Source organism: Uloborus diversus, chromosome 3, assembly GCF_026930045.1.
Source record: "Uloborus diversus isolate 005 chromosome 3, Udiv.v.3.1, whole genome shotgun sequence".
Lineage (NCBI taxonomy): Eukaryota > Metazoa > Arthropoda > Arachnida > Araneae > Uloboridae > Uloborus > Uloborus diversus.
The window spans coordinates 113,872,008-113,889,192 of NC_072733.1; the positions used below are offsets into that span (position 1 = coordinate 113,872,008).

Below are 17,185 nucleotides of genomic sequence, written 5' to 3' on the forward strand. Positions count from 1 at the left end.
CAGAAGGAATGTAGATTCTATAACCCTTAGTACTGGTTGTGTAACCAACAAAAATACCTACTTAGGATCTTGCTTGTATTTTATTTTTTTTAACTTTCGGGATATGTACAGAAGCAAGAGATATAAAAATTTTAAAATGTCTAACTGACAGTTTGTATCCCTTCCAAAGTTCCATGGGTGTTTTATCTTTCAAATTTTTGTGTTTGCAACAATTAGAAATATATACAAATGTACGTATAGACTTCCACCCATAATTTTTCCTGCAAACTTCTATTGTGCAACATTGAACAAACACCATCCATTACACTTCTGTTGTAGTGTTCTGCAACCCATTTGTTCAGGCGTAAATGTAGAACTTCTTTCAACTTAATTCCTAAGTCAGCTAAAAAGTCTTGAGATTGACTGTGACAGAATTCCAAGTCATTATCTGTTATGACACATATTAATTTTATATTTTGTTCCCTTTTAACTTTTGCTAAATATAATTTGAAACAAACACTTCATTTTTATTTTTAAATACATAAGCTGTTGCATAACGTGAATAAATTATTGACTGGAAGTATTTATTCCCCCCATGCGAATTAACAGGTGCGGGATCCCACCAATCCATATAGACCTTATCCAAAATTTTATTTGTTAACCTATCAAAGATTTAATGAACTAGTCTGTTGTAATGTCTAGTTCAGAGGTTCTCAAACTGGGTGCCGCAAGAATTGACGAGGGATGCCGTGAAGTGTCCAGGTATTGTGGCCATTCCCTCCAGGACTTGGAAGGTTTATTAAAGCAACGTATTACCAACACAGCAACAATGTTGACTTTATTGGGGAAAGAAACTGTTTTGTTTCTCAAATGCTTGATATGTGAACCTTTCACAATGCAGCAGATATGTAGTCTTAAGACTAGTTCTTCTGTCACTTGCTGTAACATTTCACAATCAATGGTCCTTCATTATCCAAAAAGATGGGGCAGCCCCCATTATTTAAAATACTTCTCCTATTTCCTCAATAGCAAGCTTCCTGGTCGTTGGATTTGTAGTAGTTCTGATGATGACAATCACCTTCTTCCGTGGCAACCTTGCTCTCCAGACCTAACTTCAAGAGATTTTTTTATGATGTTACATCAAAGATCATGAGTTCTTGTCCCACGTGATTTACAGGATTTACGCCAAAAAATCACAATTGCATTTTCTAAAATTGATTTTACATGCTAGAGCGAGTGAAACAAGAATTAGACTTTAGATATCTGCTGCAATACAAAAGTTTCATCTATTATACATTTCCGAAAAAAACTTATACAGTGTTTCAGTCTCCAGTAAAGTAAAAGTTGATACTCTGTCGGTAACATATTGTTTCAGTAATGCTTCCAAACCCCAGAGGGATTTTTCATATGTATTTGCATATAATAGAGATACACTAGGGTAGTGTGAAAAAATTCTAATTCTTTAAAGGGTGCGGTTAGTCTGAAATAATTGAGAACCCCTCGTCTAGTCTCTTTTCATTGCAAATTCCACATGAATTAAAATTACCTTTAATTTCTTCTATTCCTTTTGAATTAAGATTGCTCATTGATTTTAAGAAGGGTACAATGACCAAAATGTTTATGAATTAAATTCACATCTACTTTAACATGATAACTTTCAATTTTATCAATTTCATGTGTAGGGCATTCAGGTAAGCCATAAACAATGTATAATTTTTTAACTCGATTTACAGTTAAAAAAATGTTCATTATTTTCGTTATGCACAATCATTTTATCATTTCCCCAATTTATTCTGTATCCTGCCAAATCTAAGTTAGCTCCCCCGATTAAAATATGTCTCATATTGTATAATATACATTTAACAGTTTAACTTTCACAAAATGATCCTTACCTTGAATGTAAAAAATGATATTTCCTATTCCCAAGACTTCAGAATCACAATTCTTATTACCAATTAAAGCTTTAGTAGGTGATTTCAAACTTCTGTATTTTTCAAACCGTGATTTTGAAAAAAAAAAATGTGCAGTTGAATCACTGTCCATTAGTAATTCATCCAGTTTCAAATATTCCTTTCTTGTACTTGTTGACTGAATTTCCAAAATATCTTCCTTTGAGTTGCATTCAGCATTGCTTTAAAACATACCTTTCGTGTTCTTTTCTTTGTCAGGAAACTTTCTATGATAGTTGTTGAATTCCCCCCCCCCCCCATAGTTTCTTCCATTTTGATTTGTTTGATATCTGTTTATATTTCTTCCGTTGGCTTTCGAATTATTCGGGTTCTTCGCTTTACCCAGCACAGCTCCATTGTTTTGAAAGTCAATTTTACTTGTTCTTGGCTCCCCATTAAATTTCTGAAGTTGCTTCTGCTCCGATGAAAAAGCATTTTCAACAAGTTGAAATGCGTTATCTTTTTGCTTCTGTTAAATTCTACTAGATTCTGCAATCAGCTGTGATTTAATCTTGTCAGCAGTAAATTCTTTATCTTCAAGAGGATACAAATATTGAATGAGATTTTCGTATTCAGCAGGCAATTTTAGTATATCATTTGAAAACACGTTAGCAATTCGGGAATTTCAAATCCAGCTTCTTTAACTTCTGCACGTTTTACAGCTAGTCTTTTACAGAAGATTCCAATTGTTTCTTTGTCAGGTTTAAACCAAACTTTATAAAATTAATCTATTAAACCAGCTATTCTCGCTCTCGATGTTGGTTCAACGTTCGTTTTGAGAATATTCTCTTCTTCTTTGCCGTTGCCAATTTGTGCTATTAATGGTTGAAACAGTCTTTCAACACTGATAAATTGAAGTGTATGACCAAATTTTCCTCAAATTAAAATCTGTAGTTTCTTGAGCAATTGCCTTTGGGTAGTTCAGGTTTGCCGTCTATTCACTCCCAACAGTTTTAGTCCATAAGAACTTTCATTTCTACCTTCCATGTAGAAAAGTTCTTTGAATTCAATTTCAGAAAGGAATTCAAAATTAGCAGTTGTTTCTCAAGATCCATTTTCAGATGAGAAAAAAAGAAGTTTCAATTTAAACACTGCATGTCGGCCCCATTCTTATTAGCTTCATGTCTAAATGGCTTCTGAAGTCAATAGCATTTAGCTTTTTAACCTTAGCTATTCTCTGGCTCATGCCCACTATTATAAATTTTCCAGCCTAGCAGAGTCGCAATCTCAATATCAAAAATCAGGCAGTTAATCAACAGCAACATATTTATTAAAGATTCAAATAAAAACCAGTACATCTTTAATGAAAATCAACATATTGGGAATTCAGAATCACAATCACACAGAAATGCCTCTTATATGAGGAAACTAATTTGCATATATGGCAGAACAATATTTTTCTTGACGATATTAAACATTTAGTGCCCGAAATTGAAATGCACCAGCATACGTCGAAAAATAAAATAAAAAAATAATAAAAAAAATATAAAAAAAAATGAAAAAAAAAATAAATAAAATAAATAAATAAAATAAAATAAATAAATAAATAAAATAAAAAATAAATATATAAATAAATAAATTAGCAAGACCAATGGAGTTAGTCAATGAGCAGTTTTCATATGCCAGTCAATTTTCGCTCTTTGTGTGTTCATACATAATTTTATCACTTTATGGAGGGGTGTCTATGACCCCCTATCTCCCCTCTGGCTATTTCACTGTAAAGCATTATAACATATTGTTTTTCCCATTATCAGGGAAGAGAGTGTTCGGTGAGCAAAAAAGATTGAATCCAAAAAAATTTCATAAAATCATGCGGAAATGGGAGGACATTCAAAACTGCAACAAAATAGCCCTTGGAAGCTATGATATTCAAAAATTCCAAAAAATATGGCTAATGTTACCAGTTTTAGAGTTTATATGAATTTTTGTCCATATTGTCTAGTTCAGAAATAATTGGGTAGTAATTAATACATGGAACATATTTTTCTTAAAGCATAGTATTCATTTCTCAAATTTTGGTTTTAAAAAAAGATCAAGAAAATGAGGACAACTGTAGTTAGAAAACTAGTTGCATATTAATGCATTCTGTTTTAAAATATTTACATACATTATTGCTGTAGGAGGCAAATTGAAAGAAAAGAAGTTAAATGTGTTTTTATCGAGATATTTAATTATGGTTTTTTATTATTGCTTTTCATTTGTTACTAATACCCAAATTTGTACAAATTTACAGCATTGTACCATTTCTTGTAAGTTTTTTATTACTATATAAATTTAAATTTTGAAAGAGAGGCAGCAATTTCTTACCCACAAGTCCTGGTATAAAGGGATAAGGGAGCCACAGTTCAATCTTGGTTGCAGCACTCAATAATGTTACCTTTTCATAATTTTAGAGAAAAATATCTTTTTTAATTAAAAAACACGATACATCTCTATGGAGAAATTGTCCCTTCCCTATTGGGGCCGTTTGGTGATTTTTTTCCCCTTTCAGCACTTTAAATGATGTTTGTGGCAAATTTTATATCATTATCTGTAATCTAGAATAATTGTATGGTTCTACAATTCTTTAACATAGGAAAAAATGATCAACACTAGAAACATCTTTCTCAAAATCTACTAATTTGTCAGCTGATCATTTTAAAACTGCACCAACACCATCAGCTGCGCCCTTTTCCATGACTAGCTTCAAACAAGTTCTACATTCCTCATTTATAATATTCTAATACATATATATCAAACAAATGAAAATTGTTTGTACTAATTAAAGAGATCATCAGAAGATAATGAGCCACTTTTAAAGCATATTCGTTTTTCATTACATTTAAAGCTGGCTGTAAAAGCTCAGATATCAGCAGAGCCATGATCTATTAGAAGAGATTGCGCCGAATGATACTGGCTTTTGATTTGTTAGATACAAGAAACCAATGTGAAGGCTTGCTTGGTTTCTTGAACCACCAAAATGATAGTTTTGAACCTTTTCATTTAGCTTGTAATTTTAATATTCACTGAAATTAATGTGAAGTGAAATTAAAGAAATGGGGGCTCAAGCAAACCATGCACTGGCACCAGAGGTCTATTGTACCTGTCCCCAAAACAGACTAGTAGCTGAAGCAAAATTCAGCAATTATGAATCTCCCGTGGTTCGAGCACATGATGACCAAGGTGTTCAAATCTATAGGCATAAAACACTTTCCAATCACACAGGATGTGAGTAACAGTTTCATTATGAAAGAAGCAAATAACATTTATAACAGCTTTGTTTTCTTTAAGACTCTTTTTGCATTTCCTGTAACCTTTACGTTGCTGTTTGATGTTAAATGTATGTTTCTTCAATCTTCATTTCTTCTTGAAATATATAATGTAACTCTTTCATAACTAAACAATTTTGTTTCTTTTATTATTTTTGTAATTTCTGTTTTTTTATCATCAGGTGTTTTTTTTTTTTTTTTTTTGTAGCCAATTCTATTTTTTTTTTCTCACCCATTCTTCGCACTGTATCAACTATGTCTGCAACAGCTAATGCATTATTATTTAAAGAAACAAATTAATCCTTACAGTTCTGGCAATTACCACATTTAGTAGCTTAATCAGATTTTCTTTCAACTTTACAAGTTTACACATTTTAGTTAAATTTTTAGAAGTTTATATGCATTGTGATACATACTGATTAAGTTAGTTAAATTTCAGTTTTTTCATGGATTTGCCTTAAATTCTTGCAATTTAACTTGTTCAATGAGTGTATAAAAATTAAAGTTTGTTTTATTGTATAATGTTCTCTCTATTGTTTTCAGTTTTTGTTCTCTTTATCAAAACAATGAATTATATTTTGCAGTGGAAGCAGAAAAACTAGTGAGAGAGGAGAATCAAAAGAAAAGTCCAGAGCAAAATCGAGTGAAAAGTCAAGAGCAAACTCGAGAGCAAATTCAAGATCAAACTCGAGAGAAAGGTTGAGAGCAAATTCAAGACCAAAATCGAGAGAAAGGTTGAGAGTAAACTCGAGAGAAAGGTCCAGAGCAAATTCAAGACCAAAATCTAGAGAAAAGTCAAGAGTGAATTCGAGACCAAAATCAAGAGAAAGGTTGAGAGCAAATTCGAAAGAAAGGTCAAGAGCAAATTCGAAAGAAAGGTCAAGAGCAAATTCAAGACCAAAATCGAGAGAAAGATTGAGAGCAAATTCAAGAGCAAAATCAAGAGAGAAAAGTCAAAGATCTAGACACCTGCCCTCAAGATCAAGGAAGTCTTCTCCTGATAAGCGAATTCTTCTATCATTGCTTACAAAACCTTATGAAGGTGTATTTTCTTCTTATGCTGAGAAATTCTACTCTCGGAAACAAGTAAGTAATGCATTGGTTGTGCCTTTTTTAGTAGAGACGTACCGAGTAGCACTTTGGCCGAGTAGCCGAGTACCGAGTACTCGGCCTTTCACTACTCAGCCGAGTTACCAAGTACCAATTATGTTTTAAGAAGAACCACCGACGCACATGTGATGAATTTTGAACTTATTGGCATAGACCTCCTTGTCCATATAATAGTTTTTAAAACTAAATTCCTGCTGAAATTTAATTACGCATTATTTAAAAAATTTTGTGTCAAAAATTTTACTAAGACATTATTTTTAAAATTAAAAATAAATAAACTAAAGGTGTGATTAATCAAGTTGGAATTTAAAACACATTACAGTAAAATCTCTCTAGTGTGGACACTAACAGGACAATTTTTTTGTCCTCAATAGAGAGGTGTCCGCAGGACAGGGGTTTAATAATTTTACTTGCATTGGAACTGGGGAACTAAAACAGGGGTCTGGCCAGAGGATATTTGGGTCCGTTAACGGACCCTTCACAAAATTCCAATCAACCAAAACGGACCTTTCACAAAATCCCGATCAACCAAAACGGACCTTTCACAAAATCCTGATCAACCAAAACGGACCCTTCACAAAATTCTGATAAACAAGATCGGATCATTCACAAATTGTTTATTGAAAGAGCAAATGTGAACGCAAAATAACGCTTATTCTGTGTATAAACCGACAATTTTTGGAACCTTTTCTGAAGTCAAAGTAGAGGGATTAGCTTATACAAAATCGTCTAATTTTGCAAAAGGAAAAAAAAAAAAAAAATGGCACTCTTGTGATGCTCCTGCAAACGATAAAGATAAATAATTGCTACTGCCAAATAAATATAATGCTTGTTGTTTGTTTTATCACAGCTAATTAGCAGCGGTGTTGTTGTAAACTTTTCTGAAAAGGCGTTGGTAAGCAATTTTCTCCCCACTCATGATTTAATAAACAATAATAATATATATCCGCGAAATGAACTTAGAACTGCAAAGGGATAGTAAGGGTGGGGGAAAAATATGATCGCTTCAGATAGGGTTACCAACTTCAAAATTATCTCCACTTAGAGTCTGGCGTTGAACCTTTATAATGACTTGATTAGAAAAAATTCTCATCATTTTACCAGCTTGTCAATATTTGCGTTTTTCAGGTGCGGTTGCGGTGCGATGTTTAACTGTTATTTTGGGAGAAAATTATATGGGTTTTGATTTTTCGATGCTAACAAGGATGATTAACTTTAAATAAACTCTTTTAATTACCGTTTTTTTTTTCTTTAGATGTCTACACTTTGAAAAATGCAATCTTTTAACATCAGATATGAGGATCATATTTTGTTCTTTTTTCAAGCTAACTTCGCTTTATTAGGATGCAAATAAATGAAAAGTCTTTTTATTTTTGTTAGAACTCTCATTTCAAGTTTTTAAAGCAAAATTCCATTTTTTATGGGGACAGATGTAGATGGTTTAATTTTTTTTTTGCTTCAACTGTGTCTACAGATATTAATGAAATGTTTATCATAGGCCTCTAAAATGCAATTTTAAAATAATTTTATCAAAAATATTTCTTTTACAAGCCGTTTTTATACTTTCGATGTCTTCACTTTGAGAATTGCGATCTCTTTGCATCCGCTATGGGAATCCGATTTTTCGAATTTTTGATGTTTATTACGCTTTGTTAAGAGGTAAACAATTAAAATATCTTTTTATTTTTGTTAAAATCACGGAATTTATAAGTTTTAAACGAAATTCTGTGCTTTTTAAGAGTGTCTTGGGTCAAAAAGTTAAAAACGCTGTACCCTTATCTGAATTTGATTTTATTCATTTATTTTTTTGTTACAAATATTTTGAATACTGTACAGAAATGTTTCTAGTATAATTTAACATAATGTAGAATGGTAGATAAATATTGATACTTGAGAGAGCGATGCCCCCCCCCCCCTCACTAAGTGTCCAGAACAATATAAAAAACACTCCAGAATGATATTCTCAACATAGAAGAAGAAAACACTTAACTTTAAGTTTAATTGATGCAGTTTGTGCCATCTCTAAATTCTAAAATTTCGTTTTAACAAAAAAAAAGTTTTTTTTTTTTGCAAAATAATTTGATTTTTCACAAAATTAATTCATTTTTCACAAAATTATTTGATTTTTCACAAAAAACGGACCCTGTGAAAAATCCTGGACAGACCCCTGTAAAAATTGTCCACATAAGAGGGGTGTCCGTTAGGAGGGGTTTCACTGTATACCAATCAATTATAGTTCTAGTATGCCAAACATAAATAATTTTTAAAAGCAGATAAAACAAAAGTGCAGGAACACTGCACACACGTGTTTCTGCCCCCCCTCTCTTCCCCCGTTACAAAGAACGTCTTTTTCAGTGCATAACATGTGAGCTAAAGAATGTAAAGACATTCGACAAAAAAATCATACTTTTGTCGGATGGCTTTAAATCCACGAGATTCCATTTTGTGCATTGAAAAAGGAATTCCTTGTAACACCAAAACAAAGTGTCTGCAGTGTTCCTGCACTGTGCTTTTAACGTTGTTTTATTTTCCTTTATTTTTTAAACAATGGTTTTTTTTATATTTTTCTTAACTAATATTTGTTTGTAGCAAAAATCCATTTTTAATATAAAAATTCCATATTTTCTATACTTACCTTTTATGCATAATTTTTAATAAATAAGTTTTATTAACTTTGCGGACATTAAAGTAAAGATTTATTCATATATGAATAATTGATATGAAGCATTACAAACTTCATTATTCTCAAAAATTTAAATTTGACTTATAAATTTTAATTGTAAATGATTGCAGAATATAATGCTTGCTCTTTTTTTATACATTTTAGTATCTGTCTAGGACAATATTCAATTTTTTGCAACTTCTCAGTATTGGCCGAGTATCTGATCAGAATTTGGCCGAGCACCGAGTACTCGGCAAATTGACCGATTAGGCCGAGTACCGAGTAGTTACCGAGTACTCGGTACATCTCTATTTTTTAGTGATACAAGCTTTTAAAATTTACAATGTGTATCTTGCATGATGTTAATTTGCAGAATGAATTGAAAGCTCTGAAATATTAAAAGAATACTTGGTTGTTTTGTAAACTCTATGTGGGTGTATTAATGTAAAAAGTTTTTGGAATTCTGTAAAACTAAAAGCAAACTTAAACAGTAACTCAATTTTTAAAAAAAATGTAACATGCTTATCCTCCATTTTACACATTTTACACACCTGCAAAGGTGCAATTTTACATGGTTTATAAATTAAGAATTTCAAAAAACTGCTTTTTTTTGCTTATATGAGTCTACTATATTAAAGTTCAAGTGTATTTACTTATGTATGTATATCACTCAAACTTCTTGCCAGCACCAGAGAATTGGCAATTGAACCAGATATTGATAGATTTTGTAATTTTTTGGAGATCATGTTTAGACAGATTTTGTTTTTCTGTGACTGGCAGAGATATTAATTAAAACATCTATTTTCAAGGACATTTCTACCACTGCTAACTATTGTCCGCCAATTTCCCTCCTTAAATCTTTTTTCTTAAGGATGCCTCTTGCCTCTGCAAAATTATGGCTTCTTTTCCTGTAGCTTATATTTTCTTTCTCTTTTTTCTGCTTAAAGTGGAAGTGATTTGATATTTAAATGATTAGAGTTGATGGTTAAGAGGCGCCTAGTGGATGGAGAATAGAATGGTGTTGGCAAGTAAAAGTTAGGTAGCTGAAGTTCGAAGAACCAAAAACAGGCTGTAAATGTGAACTAAAATTTTCAAGGTGGTGTGATCTACCCAGGAAAAAAGAAAATATACTCATTTTTAACAGGAAAACAACTTTTATTAAAAGTATGAGTATATCTCAAAGCATGTCAACACGTGTAGAAAAAGGATTTGATGTCCCAAAAGTTTTAACAATGCTCCCCCCAATCAAAAGTTCAATGAAAAATCACAAAAAAATAGCTTTTATACATCATACCACCCTTATACACTGGAATATTTCTGTCTGCAAAAAATAACACCCAAAATACCACTTTTAGTGGAAAGTATATCTCGCCAGACATCACAGGTAGTTGTGATGTTGATGCACGAACTGAAATAGCTCTCCTCCAGAAGTAGACGTGACAAGGTCCAATAGAACTATCAGGGTCCCAGGTGAGCACCTACTTCAGAGACAGGTAACAAGCAAGGTCAGGAAACATAGGCAGCAGGCTTGGTACACATTATTAAAGTAGGTCATCAATAAGCTACGGACACAATGTCCTTATGACGGACAAATAATACAAATATCAGCAAATTCATCTACACTCAAGTCACCGGCACCAAGGAACAGAGCCATCGACAAAGACTTTTCTCCTCAGTAGTCTTAACCTTTGACACAAATTACTAAGTATGTAAAAGTTTAATAACTTTTCATTCAAATGCATATTAATAAGGCAAGGCTCCAGTATGAAAAAGCATTCTCTGCATTTAACCATAGGTCACATCAACACTTAACAGGAGTAAAACAGCTAGAAGCGAATCTACACTTCAAAAATAAACACATCTTGTCATGTAGGCAAGAAGAGTGCTTGCTTTGAGCCAGTGAACTGAAAGCAACTTTGGAATCAGAACATCTGAATTGATTGATTGGCGGTCTATTTATATGGTTACAGGCACACTACGTAATGATGTGGATGTGACTCAATCCCTTTTTACATTCAGCTAATAACACAGTGAGCTTTATAAACAGAATCAATTTGAATCCATTTTCACAATGCTTTAGGTAAGATGCCACTTAACACACATTATTATTATGCCACACATTTAGTTATTGAGTGTATGGAGACTGTTTGTGAGGATTTCTGGAGTTAAGCTTTAGAATCAATCCGGAGTGGAAAAACGACGTATTTAGTAAGTTTTTATTACTTTGAAATAATATTCAACAAACTATTTACAAAATGCTTCCAAGACATAAAAAATAACAGTTTTACCCTAACAAATGGTTCTAGAGGTGCATCGTGCTGAAAATTAATGCACTGCTCATTAATTAATGTACCACTGCAGGTGGCAAGATGGGTCGAAGTTGTAAGAAGGGGTTAGGTCTCCAAAGTGCATCGCCAGCAGCAGTGTTCACCAACCCTCTGCAGATAGGTTGCATGAACTGTTCCAGGTGGCAAGGACAAAGAGGCCACTAGTAGAAAATTTTCATTAAAATTTAAAGTTTTTAAAAAAATAAAAATGCACTTAAGTATGCTGATGAATCATGTTTTATATTTGTTGCCAAGAAAAGAGCATAAAAGCATACATCTACAGCTTTTATCGTGGAAAGTGCTTTAAGGCGCAAGTGCTGTAAGGTGAGTTGGGGGACGTGCAGCCCTTAAATTGTACAGTTCGACTTTATTATGGCCTAAACATTACAAGACTTGATACAAATTTTTTAATTTTTATTTCGTATGTTACCTGTTTTAGTGTGTATCCCAAGACATGAGCCTGTTAAAATCATAGCAGGTAAAAAAATGAAAAAAAAAATTTAAACTATTGTGCTCTAGGGCCGCACTTTCTCAATAAAAGTGGGACAAGAGCATCACCTATCTCAATTTTTTAAAAAAACCGTTTGAAAAAATAAGGGGCAAGTGCAATCAATAGAGTATATTTTCCTTATTAAAAACGATTTTTTTTTTATTTTCACCTATTCAATGTGGGAAGTAATTTCATTTTTCCCAACTAAACCTGTCAATGTAAAATGAAGAACGTTCAAGGAACAATGGATTATTAAACAAAATTATGAAGTTTTTATTTTAAATTAAATAAGGAACATGAAAGATAACTTTTATTGTGATAATAAGCTTAAAAAAACAAAAACAAAACTTGCATATCAAGGAATCATCTTTAAAACTTGAATATCAACAAACTTATAAAATATTAACTTAATAATACAAAAGGTAACTATACAACTGACAAAAGGTAACATGTCTTTGGCGAACTTGAACATATTTTTTTGTATAAGTACACTTAGTAATTAACAATTTAATTTATATTATATTCTGAAGATGTTACTTGGAATATCAAATTTCCTCTAAGATCTGAAGAGGGACTTGGAAGGATTGATTCAATGTCGTTGTCTTGGATCTCACTAACGTCAGTGCCTCAGATTGTCAGCAATCATGTGTTCTATTGCAACAGATATTGCATGTGGTCGGCCCATCGTTTTGGATTTCACTCCACGCCGACCTTTCAGATGATCCTGTAATGTTGCCCGCAGTATTTTGAAATGCCGGCTCGCACCTTTACAGGTTAGGGTACCTGAACGTATCGCTTCTAAAGCAGCAGAAAGTTCCTCCCGACGGGGCAGGAGCCAGCTTTTGACGTTATTCTTTTGTAATTCCGCACCATTTTTACTAAAAATATAAAAAAATTGGAGCAAAATAGACTAGTGACACTTATTGTTAGTTAGACAATGATACAGGATTTAAAAATTAATTATATTGCTTCATTAAATCGTTGCAAGCAAATTATACCTGTCATAAAAGAACATTGCCAGATTAATATGAAAGTGCAGCCCCAAAAAATGCGAGGCTGCACTTGCCCCTTTTTTTCGGGCCGCACTTTCCCAGTCGTATAATTTTCTGGGGCAAGTGCAGCCCTAAAATTAATTGATTTTAAAGTAAAAAATAATGAACCTCGGCTTTAAAAATACGAAAAGTAGACATGAAATAGTTGTACTTATGTTTTGGAAGCACGAAAAAGTGAGAACAACAACAGAAGAAACGATTTCTCGAACCATAACCACATGGCACTGTAGTGGGAATGAGAAAAGTTAGAAAACGAGGGAGGGAATAGAGTTACCATTCAAGGAGCGCGATCTAACGCACACAGTGCAAAGTAATAACGTTTACCAAGCTACCCAGATGGCAGCAGCCTTGCAGATATTCCCGGTGTCTGGTTATTAACCTAAGCCGCACTTGCCCCAAGACTGCACCTACCCCAACTGACCTTATAGAAGAAAGAAAAAATAATAAAATTTTTATGCTGATGCAAGTGTTTACACCACTGCTTGAGCAACAAGGGTTTTTTTGTTTTGACTTTAGGGAGAATAGATATGTAGTACTACCTATATTATCTTCAGGCATTTATTATTTTATAAACAAATTATTCAGAAGTAATATATTGTAACTTTTCTTCCAAAATGTTTCATGTATTAAATTTTTTTATTATTTAAATTATGTAGGGTACTAGAGAAGTTACTGGAACTAAGTTCTTGGTAGATCTGCATGCAAAATTCAAAGAGGAGTTAGTTGATCGAGCAGAAAATGTGAGAGCTTCAAAACCAAAGTACGAACCTCCTGCAAGAAAGACAAAATTAAGAAAACCAAAACCTCCTAGTATGTACTTTAACATTATTTACTTTAGTTACTTAAGTTTCATATGTTTCCGTCAAATAATGTATATAGTTCTGTTGATGCACTTAGAAGTGCCAGGGGCTGAAATTCAGAATAAAATTTTTCAGATCTTTTGCTTAAAAGTAGTGTGAATTGCAGAATCCAGCCCGCAACTGGGAGATTCGAAAATATTCTGTGAAACCCTTCATTTGCTGATCATGAATCAAGTATAACATATAAAAAACTTATGTTATATATAAGCTTTTTTTTTTTGGCAAGCTGTAAGTTCTTCATAACAAATGAATCATGAAGCAACACCCCTTAATAATATTCTTTTGCATAATCAAAAGTTTTGTGTACATTGAAAAAAAAAAAAGAAAAGAAAAATCTTTTGCTGTTATACAAAGTGGTCCAAAAGTGGGTTTACCCCCTTTTATTTTCAACATTATGTTAAGCATATGTGAATGTCTGAATGTTACCTTGAAGCCTTAAGATTATTAATTGAACATTATTCTTGTCGTAACACATCTGAATACTGTGTCATGTTCTTGCAGATATTTTATGGCAAAACATCTCTGATTCCCTGAAACTTGGCTAAACATCTGCATGAGCATGGCACAGAATTCAGCTGTGTAACAACATAGATGGTGTTCTGCCGATGTTTATGACTTTCAAAATTTCAAGGTAACTGTGTAGAAACCTCCACCCATAACTAGCCTAATGTTGAAAATAAAAGAGGTACTTCCATTTTTTTATACCACTCTATTTTTTGGAAGCAATGAGTGGAGATGGATATGTACCATGATTGCTTTCCTGGATCATTTAATTAAGGGGGTGTCCTAGTCTAGAGGCTTCATTTTAAGATGATTTAAATGCGCAATAGAAGAAAAACAGCAGCTAATTTCACTATGCATTTTTATCAGTTTTTTTTATTAATACTTTAAAAGTATAAAAATGCATAATAGTTGAAAACAAATTCAAAATTGTAGTTGGAGGAGGCTGGCAAAGTGGGGACACTAAAAAACGAAATGGGAAGATTGGGCGCCGACTATTGGGCGCCGGGAACATTGGGCGGCGAGCGTTCTGGGTGCCAGGAACTTTGGGCGCCGAGCGTTTTGGGCACCAGGAACTTTGGGCGGCGGGAACTTTGGGCGCCGAGCGTTTTGGGCGCCGAGCATTTTGGGCAGCGGGAACTTTGGACGGCGAGTGTTTTGGGCGCCAGGAACTTTGGGCGCCGGCAAGCGAATTTTGAAACCCTCTCAATTACAGTGCATTGGCGAAATTCGGAAGCTGCCAAAATGGTTGGCGAGAATTTCGCAGTGCTGCTCTTTGCGGAGTGCATTGCTGCTTATGCTCTGCTCAAGCGCCTCTTCTTGCAACCTGTGTTTGAAAACAAAGTTCATTGTAATAGTCGCGATTGTCATGAAGTTTTGTATTTTTGAAACTCTGAATGATATTCTTGGTCTAATTAAACAATTATTTGAACACAATATGTATCAAATTTTTAAATGTTGCAAGTCGTGTATGGATATTACGCTAGTTAAATTTTATATTGAGACTTATAAATTTTGTTTACAAATGCTACTTGTGCAGTCGTGAAAGCTTGGCTTCATCTTCATACGTTATGGCTTTCATATTTTAACTCGTATTATATTTAAAATCCTTGAAACTTATGTTTTGTCACATACAATCTTATTTTGTGAAACAACCACGAATTTTGTTAGCTTTATAAAAAGTTGTTATATTGTTGACTAATATAATGTAAAAAATATATGAATTTTTTAGGATATACTTGACATTTCTTTTAATTCAGTATTGATTCAATGTATTTTAATTCGTAAATATACTTCAGTTTGATTCTTCTGTGTGTTGAAGTTACGCATAATTCAAATTGCAGACGATATTCCTTTTATATTTTCCGAAAAATATTAAAATGCATTTTACTTATGAGTTAAAAACTAGTTGGGTTGTGGAACAGTCAAAAAATACTAAGAATTTTTCCTACCTTTCCTGCAATCCTACTGGTGATTAAAAAGTTAAAGTTGAAAATAAAGAATGATAACGAAATATCATATCAATTTATTTTAAATACTAATAAAATCTCAATTGTGTTTCTTTAAAAAAAACCCCTATATTGTCCCCTCAAAGCAACAGTAAGATATCTTAGTGTTATATCTGTGATTAGGTATGTTACTGTTGTTCTAAAGCTATGATGTATTTTGGTTTTGCATTAAAAAAATCCGAGTTTAGACCAAAATATCTAGGACAGCATCAAGACAAGTAAAAAAAAAAAAATTCTAAGGATGGAATGGCAGATCTACCATGTTGCAATTGTAAGGGGCTCCCAGGACCATAAGGCTATAAAGATGATTCAAAATTGCAGCCTTTTTTTATTTATTTTTTAACTTAGTTCTATGATAGACAAAGACTTAATAAACTTTTTAGAAATATCAATATTTTTAAATTTACCAAACTAAACAATGAGATGGGCTGGCAGGGCAGGACTGGACCGTTAAAACAGCCTGGGCGATTATACAAAATCGGCCCTTAGCTCACTGGTAAATCTACTCCCCCCCCTCCTTGTACAAAATCTTGCAAGTTTTAGGGTTTTTTAAACATTGAAGGAGAAAAAGCAATAAAACGAATGCAGGGTTATCGCAAGGTAAAAAATTTGAGGAGCGAATGTTTGGCGGCCTCTCAATTTTTAACGCATTTTAACAAGAGAGAGGGAGAGAGTTAGAAAGATTTCAGGTTCTAGTTTAAGAGGGTGTCATTACAAGATTGAAGTGTTAGCAATGTAAACCTAATTGTAAGTGTAATATTTTCCTAGATGGAGTTTGGGTGCTTCTCCACCGGACAGTTTCCGAAATTGTAATTTCATAAACGCTGCTTTTGGACAATCTTTTGTAGTGTTGAGGGGGGGGAGCGTTTGAGGGCTCTCGCACGGTAATATTTCGAAGTCGATACTTTAAAAACACGTGTGCAGATTATCTTCCATTTTGATGGGGGGAGTGGTCGGGAATCCATATCAGAAAATATTTTCGAAATTGTAGTTCTAAAAACGCATTTTCAGACGATCTTTGGTGGCGTTGGGGGAGAAAAGATTTGGAGGCCTCCTCCAGAAATGTTTTGAAATTGATTTATTAAAGGACCTCGAAATTGAATGGAGGAGTTTTCTGAGAGTTTCTTCCCGTTAATTTGCCGAAATTGCAGTTTTAGACTATCTTTGGTGTGTTCGTGAGAGGAGAGGTTTGGGGGTCTGACAATGTTTCGAACCTGAAGTTCCAGGAATGCAGTTGTAGATATTCAATGATGTTATGAGAAGGAAAAGGTTCAAGAGCTCTTCCCCAGAAACTCTTTAGAAGTGATGCCCGTAAACGAAAGTTTAGACGGTCTTCAATGATAGGGAGGACCGAGAGGGCGTTGCTAAAGGTTACGAGAGTGTGCTCTCTTGTAGGGTTTTTGAAATTGATGTTCTAAATATGCAATTGTAGGTTTCAATAGTGGATTTGGGAATTCTTTCTAAGTCAAAATTTCAAATAATGATGGAAAGGGGGAGTT

General features: G+C 33.4%; 1 protein-coding gene across 1 annotated transcript in view; it reads left to right on the forward strand.

Moving 5' to 3' along the window:
- Positions 1 to 17,185, forward strand: part of LOC129218898 (ribonuclease 3-like) — a 167,423-nt gene that overhangs the window by 5,021 nt on the left and 145,217 nt on the right. The window contains exons 3-5 of the mRNA XM_054853218.1: positions 5,761 to 5,874; positions 6,051 to 6,262; positions 13,474 to 13,610. Of these exons, the coding sequence (XP_054709193.1) occupies positions 5,761 to 5,874; positions 6,051 to 6,262; positions 13,474 to 13,610 (463 nt within the window). The remainder of the gene's footprint in view (positions 1 to 5,760; positions 5,875 to 6,050; positions 6,263 to 13,473; positions 13,611 to 17,185) is intronic.